This window comes from Erythranthe guttata, chromosome 5, assembly GCF_056151865.1.
Source record: "Erythranthe guttata isolate IM_541 chromosome 5, IM_541, whole genome shotgun sequence".
In the NCBI taxonomy this organism is placed as follows: domain Eukaryota; kingdom Viridiplantae; phylum Streptophyta; class Magnoliopsida; order Lamiales; family Phrymaceae; genus Erythranthe; species Erythranthe guttata.
Window position 1 is genome coordinate 595,561 of NC_142537.1, and position 19,593 is coordinate 615,153.

The window sequence follows — 19,593 nt, forward strand, 5'->3', positions numbered from 1 at the left end:
GTCTGTCGCCCTCCATCCCTTGAGCAGAATTTGATTGAAGCGAGTGTCTGCCAAGTGTCGCATTGTGGTCGTTGCACGTTATCGGTGTAACGGTCCTCCAAATGTCGTTAGTCTCGTTGCTCCATCGATAACCGGGAGGCCCCTGGATGAGCAACAAGTGTTATAAAGCACGCAACAATAAGTTAGTAAATAATAGTGTTTTAGATTAATAAACAAATCAATCAAGCTAGCTAAATAAAAGAATTTTGCGTAAAACTAACATTTTTTTATGTTGGAAAAAAAATAAGATTCTGCTCTTTTCTCAAATTAATTAAAATAATAAAATCAACTTTTAATAATTATTTATTTGCTTGAACTTTTCTTACTTCGCTTTTTTTTTTGTTTGGATAAAAATAAATTGTAAGAAGTTATTATGTTTATAATTAGAAAATTGTTACTCATTTAAGCTGACTTTATTAATTGGTAGAATTAGTTAGCTAAAACCCTAATCTTGATATTATATACTATTTATACAGCAAAATAACAAATACTTTATTGAATTCTTGTTGTAGCTGTCACAGTTATTATAACTAAATTCACCAACTGAACAATTAATAAAAAAACTAAAAAAAAAATGAAAAAAAATTAAATAAAAAATCCTAATAATATTAATTTCTACGTACTCTCCATCATCACTTTGCTCTGAAGATTTTCTTTAATATAATTCATCTTCAATTTTCTCTCTCTAAAAAACTTGCTCCGATCTTTGAAAATGGCATATCCCGTAAACACCTGCAACAAATCATTGATCATGCTTATGCGCGAGACAAAAACAATCCCACGCGCCGCCACCTCCTCGCCGCCGTCGTCCCCCCATGTTTTCACCGTCAACATCAGACTCACATTCGAATGCGTTCGCAGCGATTGGATTGCACGCCCCAATACCTCCGTGCAAGAGTTTGTCCAGCAAGTCGAGAGTGAACTGAAGCGTTACTCAATCTCCTTCGATTACCTCCAATTCTTGAGGCCAGAAAGATTACGTCACACCATCGCCGGCGGAATCGCAGATTGGCCACTGAGTCCCCCGGAGATTCACGAGTTGGTCGGAATCGCTGTTTCTAGAGCAGCGGTTGTCGTCGGATCCATCTCCCCACGCGATACTGACCGCGTTTGCGTCAACTTCCGTGTGGTCGAGAACCACATGCACTCTTCCGGCGAAGCCCCGCCGCCGGAGAATTTTCCTTGTCCCCGCTCTGCTGTTAGGTTCTACGATGTCAGTCAATATTGACCGGTGTCGGCGAGTTTGATTTCTTGTCTTCCAAGATTCATTCTCGATTTACTTTGATTTTCTCTCTCTTAAGTTTTTTTTTTTCTTTAATGATTTTTTGATTAGATATATTTGATTCCAAATTAGTTCTTAATGAATTTTCTTGGATTTCATTGGAACCAATTATTAGGTATTGTGATTGATCAATTGAATTTCAATATATATACATGCAAGTTTATGGTGATGTTTATTAATTTCTTCAATTTGCGTTCATGCATGTATAAATTTGATCACGTTAAATTAATACGAACTTGTCCGTTACTAAATCGTTATTGTTGAAATTGTATTGACAAATCGTTTTAATTTGATCGAGCCAATTTCGTCGATTTAAGGAGTTTAATTTACAACTCAATTAAAAAAAATACATATTCCTATGTTCATCAACTTCATCTTCTTCTTGAAATCTTTCGACATGAAATACTATGTTTCATGTGACGAATAATCGTAATTAGTTAGTTATGGACGGTCCCGACAAAAACCCACACACGTTCGTGATGAGAAACCTCGGCTGCCGCCACCTCAGCTCGCAGCCTAGCTCCTCACCATCGTAAATCCTCGCCGTCAACTTGTAATAATTCTAGGGTACTTCGTATGCACAGTACTTTCTCCGAAATTAACAGCAATAAGAATCTAACATCCCTTATATTCCACAGAATATTCCTCGTGGCTCCATTGATGACCGGGAGGCCGCCGATTTGTTTGTCTTTCATTTTCGCGAATGCATGCTTCTAGAATCAATCTCCCCAAATTAATTAAAAATAAGATCCTGCTCTTTTCTCAAATTAATTAAAATTAAAATCAACTTTTAATAATTATTTGCTTGAACTTGTCTTTTAACTTCACTTCTTTTTTTTGGATAAAAATAAATTGTAAGAAATTGTTATACTAACTATTTATAATTAGAAAATTGTTATACTCATTTAAGTTGACTTTATTAATTGGTTGAATTAGTTAGCTAAAACCCTAATCTTGATATATACTATACACTATACAGCAAAATCACTAATACATTCTTGAATTGTTGTTGCAGCTTTATCAGTTATTATAACTAAATTCACCAACTGAACAATTAATAAAACAATTAAAAAAATAAAAAGTTAAAAAAAAAAAATTAAAAAAAAAATATATATATATATATATATATATATATATATATATATATATATATATATATATATATATATATATATATATATATATATATATATATATATATATTAATTTCTACGTACTCTCCTATATCATCACTTTGCTCTGAAAATTTTCTTTAATTCATCTCCAATTCTCTCTCTCTAAAAATTCCTCCAATCTTTGAAAATGGCATATCCCTTTACTACCTGCAGCAAATCATTGATCTTAGTTATGGGGGAGACCCATAAAACCCCACGCGCCGCCTCCTTCTGGCCGCCGTGGTCCAATGCTCTCACCGTCAACATCAAACTCACTTTCAAAGCCGTTTACTGCGACTGGGTTTTGTACCCCCCTTACCCCGACCCCCAGTTTGTCGGGCGATTCGACGGTGAACTGAAGCAGAACTCAATCTCCTTCGATCACCTCCAATTCGTGAGCCCAGAAAGAATACGCGACACCATCACCGGCGAAATCGCAGATTGGCCACTGAGTCCCGAGGAGCGTCACGAGTTGGCCGGAATCGCAGTTTCTAAAGCAGCGGTTGTCGTCGGACCCATCTCCTCAACCGATACTGAGCATGTTTACGTCAGCTTCCGTGTGGTCGAGAAACACAGGCACTCTTCCGGCAATGTACCGCCGCCGGCGACGGTGCTGGTGGGTGCCGCTGAGACTCGTATTATTTCCCAGAATGTTCCTTGTCCCCGCTCTTCAGTTACGGTCTTAGATATCGATGTTTGACCGGCGCCGGCGCCGGCGAGTTTGATTTCTTGTATTACAAGATTCTTGCAGATTTCTGATATGATCGATATAAAGTAGTCTAATTGTTTTTTACTTTTTTTTCGATGTTCTATTGTACATGCAAGTTTATGGTGATGTTTATAATTTCTTCAACTTGGGTTCATGCACGTACAAATCCGTTTTCCACGCGCTAGGGTACTTCGTTTCCACAGTTTCTCCGAAAGATCGACCATCCCCCGAAAGAGAAGTCTATCTCCGTCGATTGCCGGCAATTATTCTGCCCCGAAAAGGCGTAATATGAAGAAAAAAAAATAGTAAACATAATAGTTAGGAATAAGTCTCATTCAGATTTTCTAAATTAAAATTTTCCAAAAAATAATTTCATTAACATAATAATAAATAATTTATTTAAAATTTAGATATTTTCCAAAATATATACAGTTAAACCTTTATAAATTAATACAGTTGGGACTAGGGAAATTTCATTAATTTAGTCGAGTTAATAATTTAACATGTTTTATCAAGGTTATTAATTTATTGAGTATTAATAAATCAAGGTTCTACTATATGTATTTATAATGTAAAAATTATTATACATCTATGTAATTTTTGTTGTATTAAAAATTATTAAAAGTTTTCCTAGATGACACGAGGTGAACTAGTTAAGAAAAGGAAGAATTAAATAAAACCCTAAATTAATTAATAAATTAATCCTCCTAGTCCTAGATGAAGAAGGATTAATTAATTAATCTTATAAATACTACTCTCCCCTACCTTCGTCTCTTCATCCTACTACTTTCAGTTTCTCTCTCTCTAAATCTTTGGACATGGAGGAATATTCCAGTTCTTGTTCCTGTAGCAAATCATTGTACGTATTAGACGTGGACCGCTTGTACGAGACAAACCCAAGGCGGAGCAGCAGCTTCTCCTCCTCCTCGCCGCCGCCGTCACAAATCGGCCAGCTGGCCGTCAACTTCAAATTCACTCTCGAATCTTCTTTCCACGATTGGATTTTCCGACCCCCTTGCATATTTCAGAAGTTTCTCCGTCACGTCGGTCTTCCTAAGGAGAAGAAATCCATCTCCGTCGACTGCCGCCAATTATTCAACGACCCTGGAAAGGTGCGTGACGTCATCGCCGGCGAGTTCAAAGACTGGCCCCTGACCAGCAACGAGCGCCGACACTTGGCCGAAATCGTGCTTTCTATAGCGTGGGAAACCGTTGAGCCCATGTACCCGAGCTGTATTAACGGCGTTGACTTTAACTTCCGTGTCGTGGAGATTCACAGGCGCGCTTACGGCGAACCGCCGGAGAAGACGTCGGCGTTACTGGAGTCCGGCGACTACAGCCCTGTTCGCCCGGTGTTATTGCCTTGTTGGCTTCGTGCCTAGCTATTATCCGCGTACAACGTCGTTCCTTATTACTATTTTTAGCTTGTGTTTGAAAAAAGAAAAACAATAAATATTGTTTTATTTTATTGATCTATATTGGATTAGATTGGATTAATTCCCTCTTGGCTAATTAATTATTTAGTTAGTACTTAGTAGCATGTTCGGTTTTTCAAATTAGATCTTCTATTAAATTTATTAAATTTAGTTATTATATACGAATTGTCTATAAAAGCACTTAGTTTAAAATAATATGATATGATTTTAAGGATAAAATTGTCTTTTTCCTTTTTAATCATCCCTTATTAAATTAATCTCTAGGGGATGGTTGCTACTAATTTAATGCAATAATAGCATTTAATAGCGGATTTGATTTTAGCAGCGGGTTTGAAAAAATGTAGATCTTGTCAACCGGACATGTTATTAGCCCCTATTATTTAGTCAGTAGCACCTTATAGCAGTGATCGAACTAGCCTCTAATCTAATATTATTTTATTTTAGCATAAATTACAATCACCCTGAAGTATGTTAAATGACAAAAAAACATAATATTACAATTACCCATCAACTATGAATCTTTTTACACGTCCATTATGCTGTCAAATTTCAATATAATCTTCAAATTTCCATGAAATGTTCTATAAATTTGTACTTGTGTTGTGGAAAAATCACAGTTTCTAATGCGCTACAATTTGATATATACAAGCAAAAAAACATCCACACAAAAAAATCACAATTTGAATCTAGTTATTAGAAGTCAACTTCAAAACGAGAAAATAGAACATATTCGAATATGACTACTGTCGTATTCAACAATAGTTATATTCGAATATGACTACAATCATATTCAAACAATACATAAATATGACTATAGTCATATTCGAATATGACAATAGTCATGTTACTGCTACTGTTCAGATCTGAAAATACAATTTTCAGATCTAAAAAAAAAGAAAAAATAAGGAGAAATCGAAAAATACATAAATATGATATAGTCATATTCGAATATGACAATATTAATGTTACTACTGCTGTTCAGATCTGGGAAAAAAAATCGAAAAATACATAAATAAAGATAGAAAAATAACGAGAGAGGGGGATGGGAGTTGACGAGGTCTTCATACACAAAATCACCCTGGCATATCTTCACCCCAAACGACCCTCCATACTTCAACAGAATCATCAAGGTTGACGACATGATGTGCAGCACTACAAAAAAACATGAGAATGTGACTACTATGTGAATAATTCTGCTGAATGAATCTGCACTATTCTTTAAATGCAATTCATATAATATTATGTGTATTCAATTCAGCCACAACAAACACATTGAAACTTACACTAACATATCAATAACGCAAAAAAAAAATTACAATGCAATAAGATCACAATTTGAATCATGTTATTACAAGTCAACATGAAACGATAAAATGAAACATATTCGAATATGACTACAATCATATTCAACAATAGTCATATTCGAATATGACTATAGTCATATTACTGCTGCTGTTCAAATATGAAACTGTAATACATATCTGAAAAATAAAAATAAAAAAATACATAAATAAAACACACACACACAAAACAATATTTCACACATACACATATACAAAACACACACATACATATATATTTCACACACACACTGAGACCCACATACAAAGTTAAGAAGAAACAGTTTCACACATCACTACAACAAAATAGTGATATTAGGACACTTTGTTTGGGACATTTTAGTAAAAACGTCTGAAAAACAACATAATAGGACATTATCTAATTTATATCCCAATAGCAAAACTTATTGGGACATTTAAAACAAACAATATTATTTATTAATTAATAAAAATAAAAAGTTGAAATTTTGCCTCTTGACGTTCGACTTTCTTCCTAATTTTCATTTTGCCCACTCCCAATACTTCACTCTCCATCTTTTCCCCATATTTCTCCCGATTCTTCTTCCCTCGCGTACTCTTCTCTTTCGTTTTAGAATCAACATCTTTCTCCCCATCAATATCAAAGGTATGAATTTTTTCCCCCATTTTGCCTCTTTTATTCTTTCACTTTTCCAATTTTTTATTTTATTTTCGAAGCCCTAATTTGTGTTTCCGGTTCATTGGCCTGAAAAGGGTCACATTTAATCATATGCGCTATTAGCGAGCGTCGGTCTTCGGCTCATGGACGGGCGTTTTCGAGTCCGGATGGTGCCATCACTTGCTCGGACGCCAACACACTTTCTCGAATCAGGTATTTAGGATTGTAAAAAAATTGATAAACGGAAATATTATCTGGTATTTCAGAGTGTTCCTGATTTCAGGGAATTGAAGTTTGGGAATGGGAATGAAAATTAGAAACAGAGGGCTTGAATAAGAATCTTATAAATTTTTGAGTCGCTTGTGCTCACAAGTTATCTGGATTTACTATTAACTTTGTCTTCTGCTATTTTGAATTGTGCATTGATTGTTTAATTTGTATGAGAAATTATTGTAATGTTCACTACATGATGACGATGTTGGAAACTCCCTGAAGGAAGTTTTCGTATCGTTTGGTACAAGGAGTGATTTGTTACAGGTCCCCTGTTATTGTATGAAATATCCTCTAGAGATGAATCCCCTTATGGTTCTCTATGTTTCCTTTCTCTTTATCTTCTCTAGGAAATCGTATATATGAATGCTACATGTGCGTTGTCGCATGTGAAATTGGAGTCCTTTACTTGCGCACTAAACTAAGCCAGAGCTTCCTAGTTTGATATAAGCCTTCCTCGAGCTACATTCAACAACTTTGATCTTTTTTTTTTCGTCTCATAAATCACAGTACTGATATAAGAATCGGAATCTTGAACGTGGAGAATTAACCTTCCATAAGCTTTCAGTGAAAAATCTTAAGAGAGGTGAAATCCTTTTATTGTGTTTAGAATAGTTCTTCTTTAATCCTTTTTCTTATGATAATATTATTGTGTTTAGGATATTCATAAGGGAGAATTACCAGCAGAACATTGGAACATAACACAGCAAATAGATGCCTTTCTAATACTTGCAACTAGTATGTAATAATAAGTACTTGCAAATTTAGCATTTAAGAATTTGGTTAAATAGTTTAAAATTTAGTTTTTACATCGTAATATCATTCTTTTTCAGCTTTCAGTGAAGAGTGTACTTAATTGAAGGAGTCAAATGAAGGGAAGAAACAAAGAGTGTTGATTCATTTGTCTGGGAAAAAGACAGAAACTGTGGTATTGTTCTTTTCTCTTCAAATGTTTTTCTGCATTGTTTTTTTAATCATAGTGTATATTTTATTCTCTATATATTGTGTGTATGGTTGTATGCAGGTACTGGAATTAACTATCGTATAAACAATCTACAAATGTCTTTTTACTGAGTTTCCTTATTTCCCATCTTTTATGCATTGAATTATTCTTCCTATATGTAGAGATCAAATCTTTTCCTGCTCCTGAAGATTTTTAATTAGTGTTGGCATCATATTATGGACATGATTGAGAAATATGATATTGAAGGCATGTCATACTCATAACAAGAAAAATATTGTCGGGCGGCAAAATATGCAAGGTAATTAATCACATGTTCTATTAAGTCAATTTCTTTCGAAATATTTCAGTCTTTTAGGTTTTTTAGTACAGTTTTATGCTCTAGTTAAAGATTTGTGTGATGTTCTAACATGTGTTCAAAGATGGATATGGAGAAAAGCTAAACTCACAGGGGAAAGAGCAAAACCTCAAAGAATGAAACAAGTTATCCTAGGACTCTTGTATAAGTTGTGGGTTACATAGCTCAGGTATGTGTTTGCCATTGAAATCTAGCTTACGTATTGTTTTACGTTATTTACTTTGTTGGTTAAGTTTTCATTTCAAATATTGTTTATTGTACACAGAGAAAGCAGGTGAGTATCAAGTCATGAAGCCATGAGAATGAAACCAACTGATTCAGGAAAATACGAAGTCATAAAGCAAGTTACAGATTGGTTGGGCACATATTGGTTCATTATTCCAATTGCTAGAAAAGGACATTGTGTTAGTAGTATCCAAATACTATGGATATTAGATGACATTTCTTTTTTAAATCGCATGGAACTACCGTTGTTGGCTTAATTTGTTCAATTAAATTTGGATTTTACTTGATTTATTCAAGAATTTTTTGTAATTTATTTATTTTATTAAATTGTATGCCTTGTCATTGTATGATTATTTTGATATCAATACTTACTAATATTTATCTACAAGAGCTTAAAACAATTTAATTGTCGTAATTTTCAATTTTTTGGAATACTATTAACTGCATTGGATAAAATTTGTGATACATATAAGTGTCTCTAAAATGTTTATATTACTATTTTCAAGTCTCCTACAGTAATTTAATTTTCCTGTTTGGTTTAAAGGTAAAATACTGTGTAAAGTAATTGGGAGTAAAAGAGGAAAACTTTTTTAGCTAAAAATCAGGAAAAACCATTTTCCCCCAAAAAAATGAGGAAAGCTGGGGAAAAGAAACAATCGGACCTCATCTTATTTTCTACATTACTTTTTGTTCAACTCTTCGCCATCGTTTACGCGCCGCCACTTCTACCACCATCACCACCACCGTCGATTTTCCAACATCGTCAACAGCTCAGCCTTCCACCACCTCCTCGCCGGAGATCCGGCGACCATCTCCAACACCACACATCCCAGCACCCAAATATCTACCAGAAGACCATGTTTGCTGCCGCCTCCACCACCATCAATCTTCCGCCGCCGACCTCCGTTGCCACTCCGAATTCCGCCGCCGCCGCCTCTCCACGCTGACCTTCACCGCCGACTCAACAGCACTGACCTCCACCGCCGACTCAACTCCGACCTTCGCCGCCACAACACCTGCAATCACTACAGCCGACTCAACGCCGACCTCCGCCGACACAACACCTGCAGTCACTGCCGCCGGCGACCTCTCCACCACCGCCAACCAACCTCTTTTCATCGCTTGAGCATTTCCGATCGGCCATGTTTATTGAGCTCTCTTCTCTCCCTTTTCTCCCCTCTCTCCTCCCTCTCTTCTCCTTCCTTCTCTCTCCTCTCTCTCTCTCTGAAGTCTTCTCTCTCCCCCCTCTCTCTCTGAAGTCTTCTCTCTCCCCCCTCTCTCTCTCTCCTTCCTAATGTCTTCTCTCTCTCCTCCTGTCAAATCTTCTCTCTCTACCCTCTCTTCTCTCTCCAATTTGATAGAAGATAATTTGATTAGGTGGTAGGGTGGTGTGAGGTGATCTGCATATTGGAGATTATTTTCATTTTTTATTATTTAATTTAGTTTTGAATAATAATTTAATGTCATTTTAAAGCTTACTCATTCTTTTTCTGGAAACAAACAAAACAAAGGAAAGTAATTTTCTACATATTCATTTTCATCGCTATTTTTCTTAGGAACCAATCATAATAAGAATTTCAAAAGTTCTTGATTTCATTTTCCTTTGCATTTTCATTTTCTTTATTTTGAAATCCATGAACCAATCAGAACCTTAGTTTTGTCCCAATTTATGTAGTGATAGTTCTAGATGTCCCAATATTTTCTTTACAGGACACTTAGTTGTGTCCAAAATCCTATATTGATACTTCTAAATGTCCCAATATATTCTTTATAGGACACTTATAATTGTCTTCAAATCATGTCACGACGTTTTTCAGTGTCCCGATAAACCACTATATCGAGACACTTTAAGTGTCCCAAACTTTATGCGACACACATACATGCGACACTTGAAGTAAGTGTCTCTTTAATTCCAAATGTCCCAATATGTACGTTCTTGGGACACTTAACCGTGTCCTAATAGGGACTTTTTATTGTAGTGCATACACATACAAAACACACACACACAGATACAAAACACACACAGACACAGATACATTTCACACACACATAGAGACCCACATAGGGGTGAGCAAGTCGGACCCATCAACCCGCTACACCCGTCAAACCCGTGAAAAACCGCCCCGTTGGGACTGGACGGATAGATCCATCCATAGGATTGGGTCCTAAAATGGTGAAGAACCGTGGGTTCGGGTCTTAGACGGGTTCCATTTTTTTTAATACCCGTGAAACCCGTCCCGCCCCGCCATACAAAACGACGTCGTTTTGTTTACATTATATAGTATAATAAATTAATAATATTAATGAATAAATAAAGTATCTCTAGTGTATCAAATACATAAATCAACTAAACTATAATTGTGGAAGTAATAGCTATAAATATTATGAAAATCTCTAAGAAAATGTAGGAAAAAAAGCATATATATACAACGGTCAACACACGGCAAAAAAAAAAGGGAAGAAAATGGTGTTGAATGGAGCTGAATAGCGTTGGTTATGCTTGAAAAAACTATATTTATTTTATTTAAATTTTGTCTTTTAAGTTATGAATTAGTTATTTTTAGTTTTATATTAATTTTTATTTACTCTTGACATTTACATTATTTATGTTTGGTTTCAATTTAAAATTTTAGGTTATTCATTTTAGTTTCTAATTATTCTCCCGTAAAACTTATAAATTATATATAAAAAAAAATAGTTTAGACGATAACGGGTTTCGACCCGTAAAGGTTGGGTCCTACTACAAACCCGCCATGGACCCGTCTATCGTAAACCCGTTAAAAACCCACAAGTTTGGTTCTTCAAAATCAAGAACCGTTGTTTGACGGGACGAGGGCGGGTTTTGATAGAACCCGCGGGTTTATGGCCCGCGCACACCCCTAGACCCACATACAAAGTTAAGAAGAAACAGTTTCACACATACACATATACAAAACACACACACACACACACAAATACAAAACACACACACAGATACAAAACACACACACAGAGATACATTTCACACATACTCTTTAGTCGCAATATTTCACACACACATACAAAACACACCCACAGACCCACATATCCATACATATACGACAACATGAGTTTTTGGGGAGGTTTGACGGCAGAACCCTAGGCGGCGGCTGTGATCGGTGGTTGGGTGAGTGGATAATGGCGATGGTATGAAAAGAAGGGAGGAGGGCGACGATGCTGGTGGAAATCTCAAAGGAGAACGACGACACTGGTATAAATCTCGATGGATAGAGGCGGCGGTTGTGCTCTGCAAAGAAAAAAAAAAGAAGAAGAAGAAAGAGAACAGAGAGAGTAAACGTGAGAGAGAGTGTGTGTGAACGTGAGAGTGATACATACAAAGAATGAGGAATAAAATTAAAACCCTAACACATATGGGTATTTTAGTCTTATCATATCTGATAAGGAGAGTCTCACTAATTTAAATTGAGATTTGGGTTATGAAAAAAGTTTTTAAAGTCAATTAGGTTTAAATCAAAATATTTTCCAAATGAGGGGTATTGCATACTTCCCCATAATATTAATTTCTACGTACTCTCCATCATCACTTTGCTCTGAAGATTTTCTTTAATATAATTCATCTTCAATTTTCTCTCTCTAAAAAACTTGCTCCGATCTTTGAAAATGGCATATCCCGTAAACACCTGCAACAAATCATTGATCATGCTTATGCGCGAGACAAAAACAACCCTACGCGCCGCCACCTCCTCGCCGCCATCGTCCCCCCATGTTCTCACCGTCAACATCAGACTCACTTTCGAATGCGTTCGCAGCGATTGGATTGCACGCCCCAATACCTCCGTGCAAGAGTTTGTCCAGCAAGTCGAGAGTGAACTGAAGCGTTACTCAATCTCCTTCGATTACCTCCAATTCTTGAGGCCAGAAAGATTACGTCACACCATCGCCGGCGGAATCGCAGATTGGCCACTGAGTCCCCCGGAGATTCACGAGTTGGTCGGAATCGCTGTTTCTAGAGCAGCGGTTGTCGTCGGATCCATCTCCCCACGCGATACTGACCGCGTTTGCGTCAACTTCCGTGTGGTCGAGAACCACATGCACTCTTCCGGCGAAGCCCCGCCGCCGGAGAATTTTCCTTGTCCCCGCTCTGCTGTTAGGTTCTACGATGTCAGTCAATATTGACCGGTGTCGGCGAGTTTGATTTCTTGTCTTCCAAGATTCATTCTCGATTTACTTTGATTTTCTCTCTCTTAAGTTTTTTTTTTCTTTAATGATTTTTTGATTAGATATATTTGATTCCAAATTAGTTCTTAATGAATTTTCTTGGATTTCATTGGAACCAATTATTAGGTATTGTGATTGATCAATTGAATTTCAATATATATACATGCAAGTTTATGGTGATGTTTATTAATTTCTTCAATTTGCGTTCATGCATGTATAAATTTGATCACGTTAAATTAATACGAACTTGTCCATTACTAAATCGTTATTGTTGAAATTGTATTGACAAATCGTTTTAATTTGATCGAGCCAATTTCGTCGAATTAAGAAGTTCAATTTACAACTCAATTAAAAAAAATTACGTATTCCTATGTTCATCAACTTCATCTTCTTCTTGAAATCTTTCGATTTGAAATACTATGTTTCATGCGACAAATCATCGTACTTAGTTAGTTATGGACGGTCCCGACAAAAACCCACACACGTTCACGATGAGAAACCTCGGCTGCCGCCACCTCAGCTCGCCTCCTCATCGTCGCAAATCCTCGCAGCCAACTTGTAATTCTCTTTCAAATCCATTTTTCACGACTCCATTACGCGCTAGCTAGGGTACTTCGTATATATGCACAGTTTCTCCGAAACAATAACAGCAATAAGAATCTAACATCCCTTATGCTTATATTCCCCAGAATATATTCCTCGTCGCTCCATCGATATAACCGAGAGGCCACCGATTTGTTTGTCTTTCATTTTCGCGAATGCACGCTTCTAGAATCAATCTTCCCAAATTAATTAAAAATAAGATCCTACTCTTTTCTCAAATTAATTAAAATTAAAATCAACTTTTAATAATTATTTGCTTGAACTTGTCTTTTTACTTCACTTCTTTTTTATTTTTTTGGATAAAATAAATAAATTGTAAGAAATTATTATATTAACTATTTATAATTAGAAATTTGTTACTCATTTAAATTGAGTTAAAAAAATTGTAAGTAAATATTCTATTAACTATTTATGATTAGAAATTTGTTATGCTCATTTAAGTTGACTTTATTAACTGGTAGAAAAACCTTAATCTTGATATTATATACTATACAGCAAAATCACAAATACTTTCTTGAATTCTTGTTGCAGCTTTATCAGTTATTATAACTAAATTCACCAACTGAACAATTAATAAAAAAAAAATAATAATAAAAAAAAATCGTATATATATATATATATATATATATATATATATATATATATATTAATTTCTACGTATAAAAAAAAAAAAAAAAATTTCTACGTACTCTCCTATATCATCACTTTGCTCTGAAAATTTTCTTTAATTCATTTCTCTTTCTCTCTCTAGAACTTCCTCCAACCTTTGAAAATGGCATATCCCTCCTGCAGCAAATCATTGATCTTAGTTATGGTGGAGACCCATAAAACCCCACGCGCCGCCTCCTTCTCAATCTCGCGGCCGTGGTCCCATGTTCTCACCGTCAACATCAAACTCACTTTCAAAGCCATTTACTGCGACTGGGTTATGTACCCCGACCCCCAGTTTGTCCGGCGATTCGACGGTGAACCGAAGCAGAACTCAATCTCCTTCGATCACCGCCAATTCTTGACTACAGAAAGACTACGCGACACCATCGCCGGCGAAATCGCAGATTGGCCACTGAGTCCCGAGGAGCGGCACGAGTTGGCCGGAATCGCAGTTTCCAAAGCAGCAGTTGTCGTCCGACCCATCTCCCCAATCGATACTGAGCATGTTTACGTCAGCTTCCGTGTGATCGAGAAACACAGGCACTCTTCCGGCAATGTACCGCCGCCGGCGACGGTGCTGCTGGGTGCCGCTGAGACCCAGAATGTTCCTTGTCCCCGCTCTTCAGTTAAGTTCTTAGATATCAATGTTTGACCGGCGCCGGCGAGTTTGATCGATATATAGTAGTCTAATTGTTTTTTAATTTTTTTTTTCTTCTTCTCAAACATTAAAATGTAGATTGTCGTATTCCTGGAAATTAATATACAAATTTCAGCTTTTTTCCATTTTGTTTTCTTTCTTTAATGATTTTTGGATTAGATATATTCGACTCCAAATTAATTGTTACTATAATATTTTAAATATTTAGGATTTCATTGGAACTAATTATTTAGGTATTGTGATCAATTAAATTTCAATATTTACGCAAGTTTATATTCCACGCGCTAGGGTACTTCGTTTCCACAGTTTCTCCGTCGATTGCCGGCAATTATTCTGTCCGGAAAAGGCATCATATGAAGCAAAAAAATAATATACATAATAATAGTTAGGAACAATTTTTTTCTCATTCAGATTTTCTAAATTCGGATTCAAAAAGATCAATTAATACACATATACAATTTGCAATTTTTTTTTAACATAATAATGTATTTCAAATTTGATTTTCCAAAATATGTATTTATATTATTATATATATATATATATCAATTTAGTTTTTGTTGTATTAAAAGTTAGGGTAAATTACAACCATCCCTGAGGTACGGTCAATTTACGAAAAAAATTATCTTGTTTGGATAATTACATCTATCCCCTCAACTATGATTTTTTTTCTTACACCTCCTCCTTTATGGTGTCAAATTCAACATAATCATCTAGATTTCGTGGAATGTGCTCTAGTTTGTACCCATTTTGTGTAAAAATACAGTTTCTGATGTATCACAATCTGATATATATACAAGCCAAAAAACACATATTATGATCATCTTGCTTCAAAATGTGGAGTTCGAATAGGATAAAACGGGTACAAAAGTGATAATATTTCATATAATCTAGAAGATTCCACTAAATTTTATAGCTGAGGGGTGATTGTAATTACCAAAACAAGAGGTAGATTTTCGTAATTTAACCATACCTTAGGGGTTGGTTGTAATTTACCCCAAAAATTATTATACATTTTCCTAAATTACACGCGGTGAACTAGTTAAAAAAAAAAAAGGAAGAATTGAATAAAACCCTAAATTAATTAATAAATTAATCCTCCTAGTCCTAGATGAAGAAGTATTATGATTCTACTAAACTAAGGATTAATTAATTAATTAACAAGTAACCACAATCTTATAAATAGTTAAATACTACTCTCCCCTACCTTCCTCTCTTCACTACTTTCTCTCTCTTGATCTCTCTCTCTCTCTATAAATCTTTGGACATGGAGGAATATTCCAGTTCTTGTTCCTGCAGCAAATCATTGTACTTATTAGACGTGGACCGCTTGTACGAGAAAAAGCCAAGGCGGAGCAGCAGCTTCTCCTCCTCCTCCTACTCCTCGCCGCCGTCGTCACAAATCGGCCAGCTGGCCGTCAACTTCAAATTCACTCTCGAATCTTCTTTCCACGATTGGATTTTCCGACCGCCTTGCATATTTCAGAAGTTTCTCCGTCACGTCGGTCTTCCTAAGGAGAAGAAATCCATCTCCGTCGACTGCCGCCAATTATTCAACGACCCTGGAAAGGCGCGTGACGTCATCGCCGGCGAATTCAAAGACTGGCCCCTGACCAGCAACGAGCGCCGCCACTTGGCCGAAATCGTGCTTTCTATAGCGTGGGAAACCGTTGAGCCCATGTACCCGAGCTGTATTAACGGCGTTGAATTTAACTTCCGTGTCGTGGAGATTCACAGCCGCGCTTACGGCGAACCGCCGGAGAAGACGTCGGCGTTACTGGAGTCCGGCGACTACAGCCCTGTTCGCCCGGAGTTATTGCCTTGTTGGCTTCGTACCTAGCTATTATGGTCGTGCGACGTCGTTCCTGATTACTATTTTTATTTTATTGATCTATATTAGATTATATTAGATTAGATGAGACTGAATTAATTCTCTATTGGCTAATTAATTATTTAGTTAGTAGCATATTCGGTTTTTTAATTAGATCTTCTATTAAATTTATTAAATTTAGTTATTATATATAAATTTTCTATAAAAGCACTTAGTTTAAAATAATATGATATAATTTTAAGGATAAAATTGTTTTTTTCCTTTTTAATCAATCCTATTAAATTAACCTCTAACGGGTGGGTGCTACTAATTTAATACAATAGTAGCATTTAATAGCGAAATAATCTTCAAAATCCCATGAAATGTTCTTTAATTTTGTACTTATTTTATAAAAGAAAATGCAGTTTCTGATGGACTACAATCTGATATATGCAAGCAAAAAAATACATCTAATGATCATTTTACTTCAAAATGTGAAGCTCGAATAGAATAAAATGGATACAAATTAAAAAATATTATATATAATCTAGAAGATTCCACTAAATTTAACATCACAGGGATAGATGTATAAAAAAAATTATAATTGAGGAAGATAAATATTGTAACTATCCAAACAAAAAAGAATTCCATGGTTGTACCTTTTATTTTATTCCGTATATATTTCTACTCCCATGGCTTTTATTGCAACACAATTTATTACAGGCAAAATCCTAATCACTTAAAAGAGGAAAAATATACTACAATAAAAATTCAAAACCTTATTTATAATACATAAATCACTGATTTAATAGTTCTTGAGCAGCAAACCCAAAGTAATTATCGAAGAACTTCGGCGGCTCGTGTATAAAACACGAGATCACATCCCTAAGCGTAATCACACCAATCACAGCCTTGCTATTCTCACCCGAAGAAACAACGTAGATCCTGTGCACCGATCTCGAAGCCAGTGTGTCTATAATGCTGCCAAGTGTCGCATCTTGTTTGCACGTTATTGGTGCCACGGTCCTCCAAATGTCGTTCGTCTCTGCAGAAACCGTCGCGATAAAATCCTTCACTGTGAGCTCCCTGCATTCCAACATTCGATATGAACCTTCTAGAACCTTCTAAAATGCATGCAAGTCACAATGCACTAGAGTATATATTTAGAAATTTATTTATATATATATACCTGAAATTTGAGAAGAGTTCAGGCTTGAGCAATAAGAATCTAACATCCCTTATACTTATATTCCCAAGAATATTCCTCGTCGCTCCATCGATAACCGGGAGGCCACCGATTTGTTTGTCTTTCATTTTCGCAAATGCTTCTAGAATCAATTCATTGTCTTGAACACATACAACCTAATTAATTCGGACAAACTTAATTCAAAAAAAAAAAAAGGCAAAAACCTTAAATTTGAAAAATACGGTAAATTACAACCACCTCCCGGAGATAAAATCAATTTACTAAAAAACCCTTACATTTTGAGAAATTACATTGAGCCCCCTGAAGTTATGAATAATTACCTGATCCGAAGACATGAAAGGAAGTCCAAGATCGGTTAAAGGATGGGCGGAGATAGTGTCGAACCAGTCCCTTCCTTTGCATCTTTGAAGACCTTGTATGACCGCCGACTGCGTTATGAAGTTTTTCATTGACGGATTTCCGGTTTCGATTACCGGAACATTCCGGAGCCTGTACTTTGATAGTAGTAGCATCACACTAAGCATTGAACTATCCGGAGCCACCGGTACAAATGGGGCCCACCGGTATGACTTCACTATCGACCCCACCTTTTAGTCAAACAAAAAATACGAATTAAAGCTCAAACATACAACTTAATTCCCACCAATCGAGAAAAAAAATCATGAGCTATCTAGGGGTGGAAATTGGAACGGAATTTTTAGATTCGGCTGATTTTGGTATACCCGGATTATCATTTTCACTCCAATTTCCTAAATTCCTAACCAATTTTCCGATTTTTTTTTTGGACGGAAGCGAAATTAGCTTTTCACCTCCAAAAAAAATTGGATTTTTTTCGAGTGCTAATTAATTCCAAACATGTCCGTCCGATTTCCACCCCTAAGTTGCCAGTGTCACGAGTTGTTGAACAAACGAAAAATAGTCGAATTTACCGTGGTTGACTTAAAAGGCTCCTCGTGAAGGATAACCTTGTAAAAGTCTTCGCCTAGCTTATCCGCCGCAGTCGGGGCATCTTTCCCCATTCCCCTATCAATAACCACACCACCGGCCACCGCCGCCCCAACGGCGGCGGCAGCGAGTCCGGCAACCGCAAGTGGGCCCGTGGCACCGAGCGCTAGTGCACCGAGCGCACCAGCGGCACCCGTGGTAACCCCGGCAGCAGCTGCTGACGTGGCGGATAAAGCAGCTGCCGCCATTTCTGCATTCTGCAGCACCCAAAGTATAATAGCGGAATAATCTAAGATTCCTAGGTATCTTTTTCGCCAGTCCAATGTATCTTTGGAATCCGGGTTGATCACCGGAGCAGACAGAATATTCGATTCTGATAAGATTCTCACTGCATCACCCACCGGCGTACTTGCCAGAATCTCGATAACTGCATATATATTTTATTTTATATATTATTATTATTATTTATATTACGATGAGAGAGAGAGAGAGAGAGAGAGAGAGAGAGAGAGAGAGAGAGAGAGAGAGAGAGAGAGAGAGAGAGAGAGAGAGAGAGATTACCTTTGCCACCGGGGACTTGTGGGAAGGAAGAAACCTGGATTTTTGCAAAAGAAGAAGTAAGAGAATCCTGTAATGAAGGAGGTAGCTTCTTTCTTGATTGAACCATCTCAAAATATGAATCAAAGCTTTCGTTTTTTTCCATTCTCGATTCTTGCGCCGTCGCCATTTTCTTCTGCAATTACTACTGTAAATTAAACGCGACCAGAAAAAAAAAAAGGTAATTAATTACTTTTTTTTGTTAGGTCTTGAGATTGAAGATCTGAATTTGAGGGTTCCTTCTTCTTCTGCAGCTGTGGTGGATCTGGTGGTGATCAGTTTTTTTTTTTTTTGTTAGGTCTTGAGATTGAAGATCTGAATTTGAGGGTTCCTCTTTTTTCGGGTTGAATCTGCATGAAGAAATATGGGATTGCCATTTGTAAGAAATATCTACACGTGTCAGGTTGTCATTACCTCGTACCTCATGCCTTCTCTCTATAGTTGGTATGTAGAAATCAAAATTGAATTTTTGCACTTTTCATAAAATTTTGACTTTTTCTAGAAATCGATAACCTAA

The 19,593-nt window shown here is 36.3% G+C and overlaps 1 protein-coding gene and 1 long non-coding RNA gene across 2 annotated transcripts; one reads left to right on the forward strand and one right to left on the reverse strand.

Annotated features, from left to right (window-relative positions):
- The first annotated feature begins 6,431 nt into the window (after positions 1–6,431).
- Positions 6,432–8,733, forward strand: LOC148770359 (uncharacterized). Its single transcript, XR_016031219.1, has 6 exons — positions 6,432–6,585; positions 6,693–6,810; positions 7,701–7,795; positions 7,993–8,129; positions 8,251–8,355; positions 8,452–8,733. It is a non-coding gene; the product is annotated as an uncharacterized LOC148770359 (long non-coding RNA).
- An 8,110-nt stretch (positions 8,734–16,843) lies between these two features.
- On the reverse strand, positions 16,844–19,369 carry LOC105974648 (Cystathionine beta-synthase (CBS) protein). Its single transcript, XM_088818372.1, has 6 exons — positions 19,270–19,369; positions 19,041–19,212; positions 18,464–18,906; positions 17,855–18,121; positions 17,517–17,689; positions 16,844–17,413 (listed from the first exon to the last, which is right to left on the reverse strand). Exons 2-6 carry the CDS (start codon positions 19,204–19,206, stop codon positions 17,125–17,127), a joined length of 1,338 nt encoding a protein of 445 aa, XP_088674498.1. The 5' UTR covers positions 19,207–19,212; positions 19,270–19,369; the 3' UTR covers positions 16,844–17,124.
- Positions 19,370–19,593: the final 224 nt, after the last annotated feature.

Coding starts and splice junctions, on each gene's coding strand:
- LOC105974648 (XM_088818372.1), bottom strand. CDS start 19,206: ATGGCGACGGCGCAAGAATCGAGAATGGAAAAAAACGAAAGCTTTGAT. Junction 18,907..19,040: donor ACAAGTCCCCGGTGGCAAAG/GTAATCTCTCTC, acceptor ATATATATGCAG/TTATCGAGATTCTGGCAAGT. Junction 17,690..17,854: donor CTTTCATGTCTTCGGATCAG/GTAATTATTCAT, acceptor CGAATTAATTAG/GTTGTATGTGTTCAAGACAA.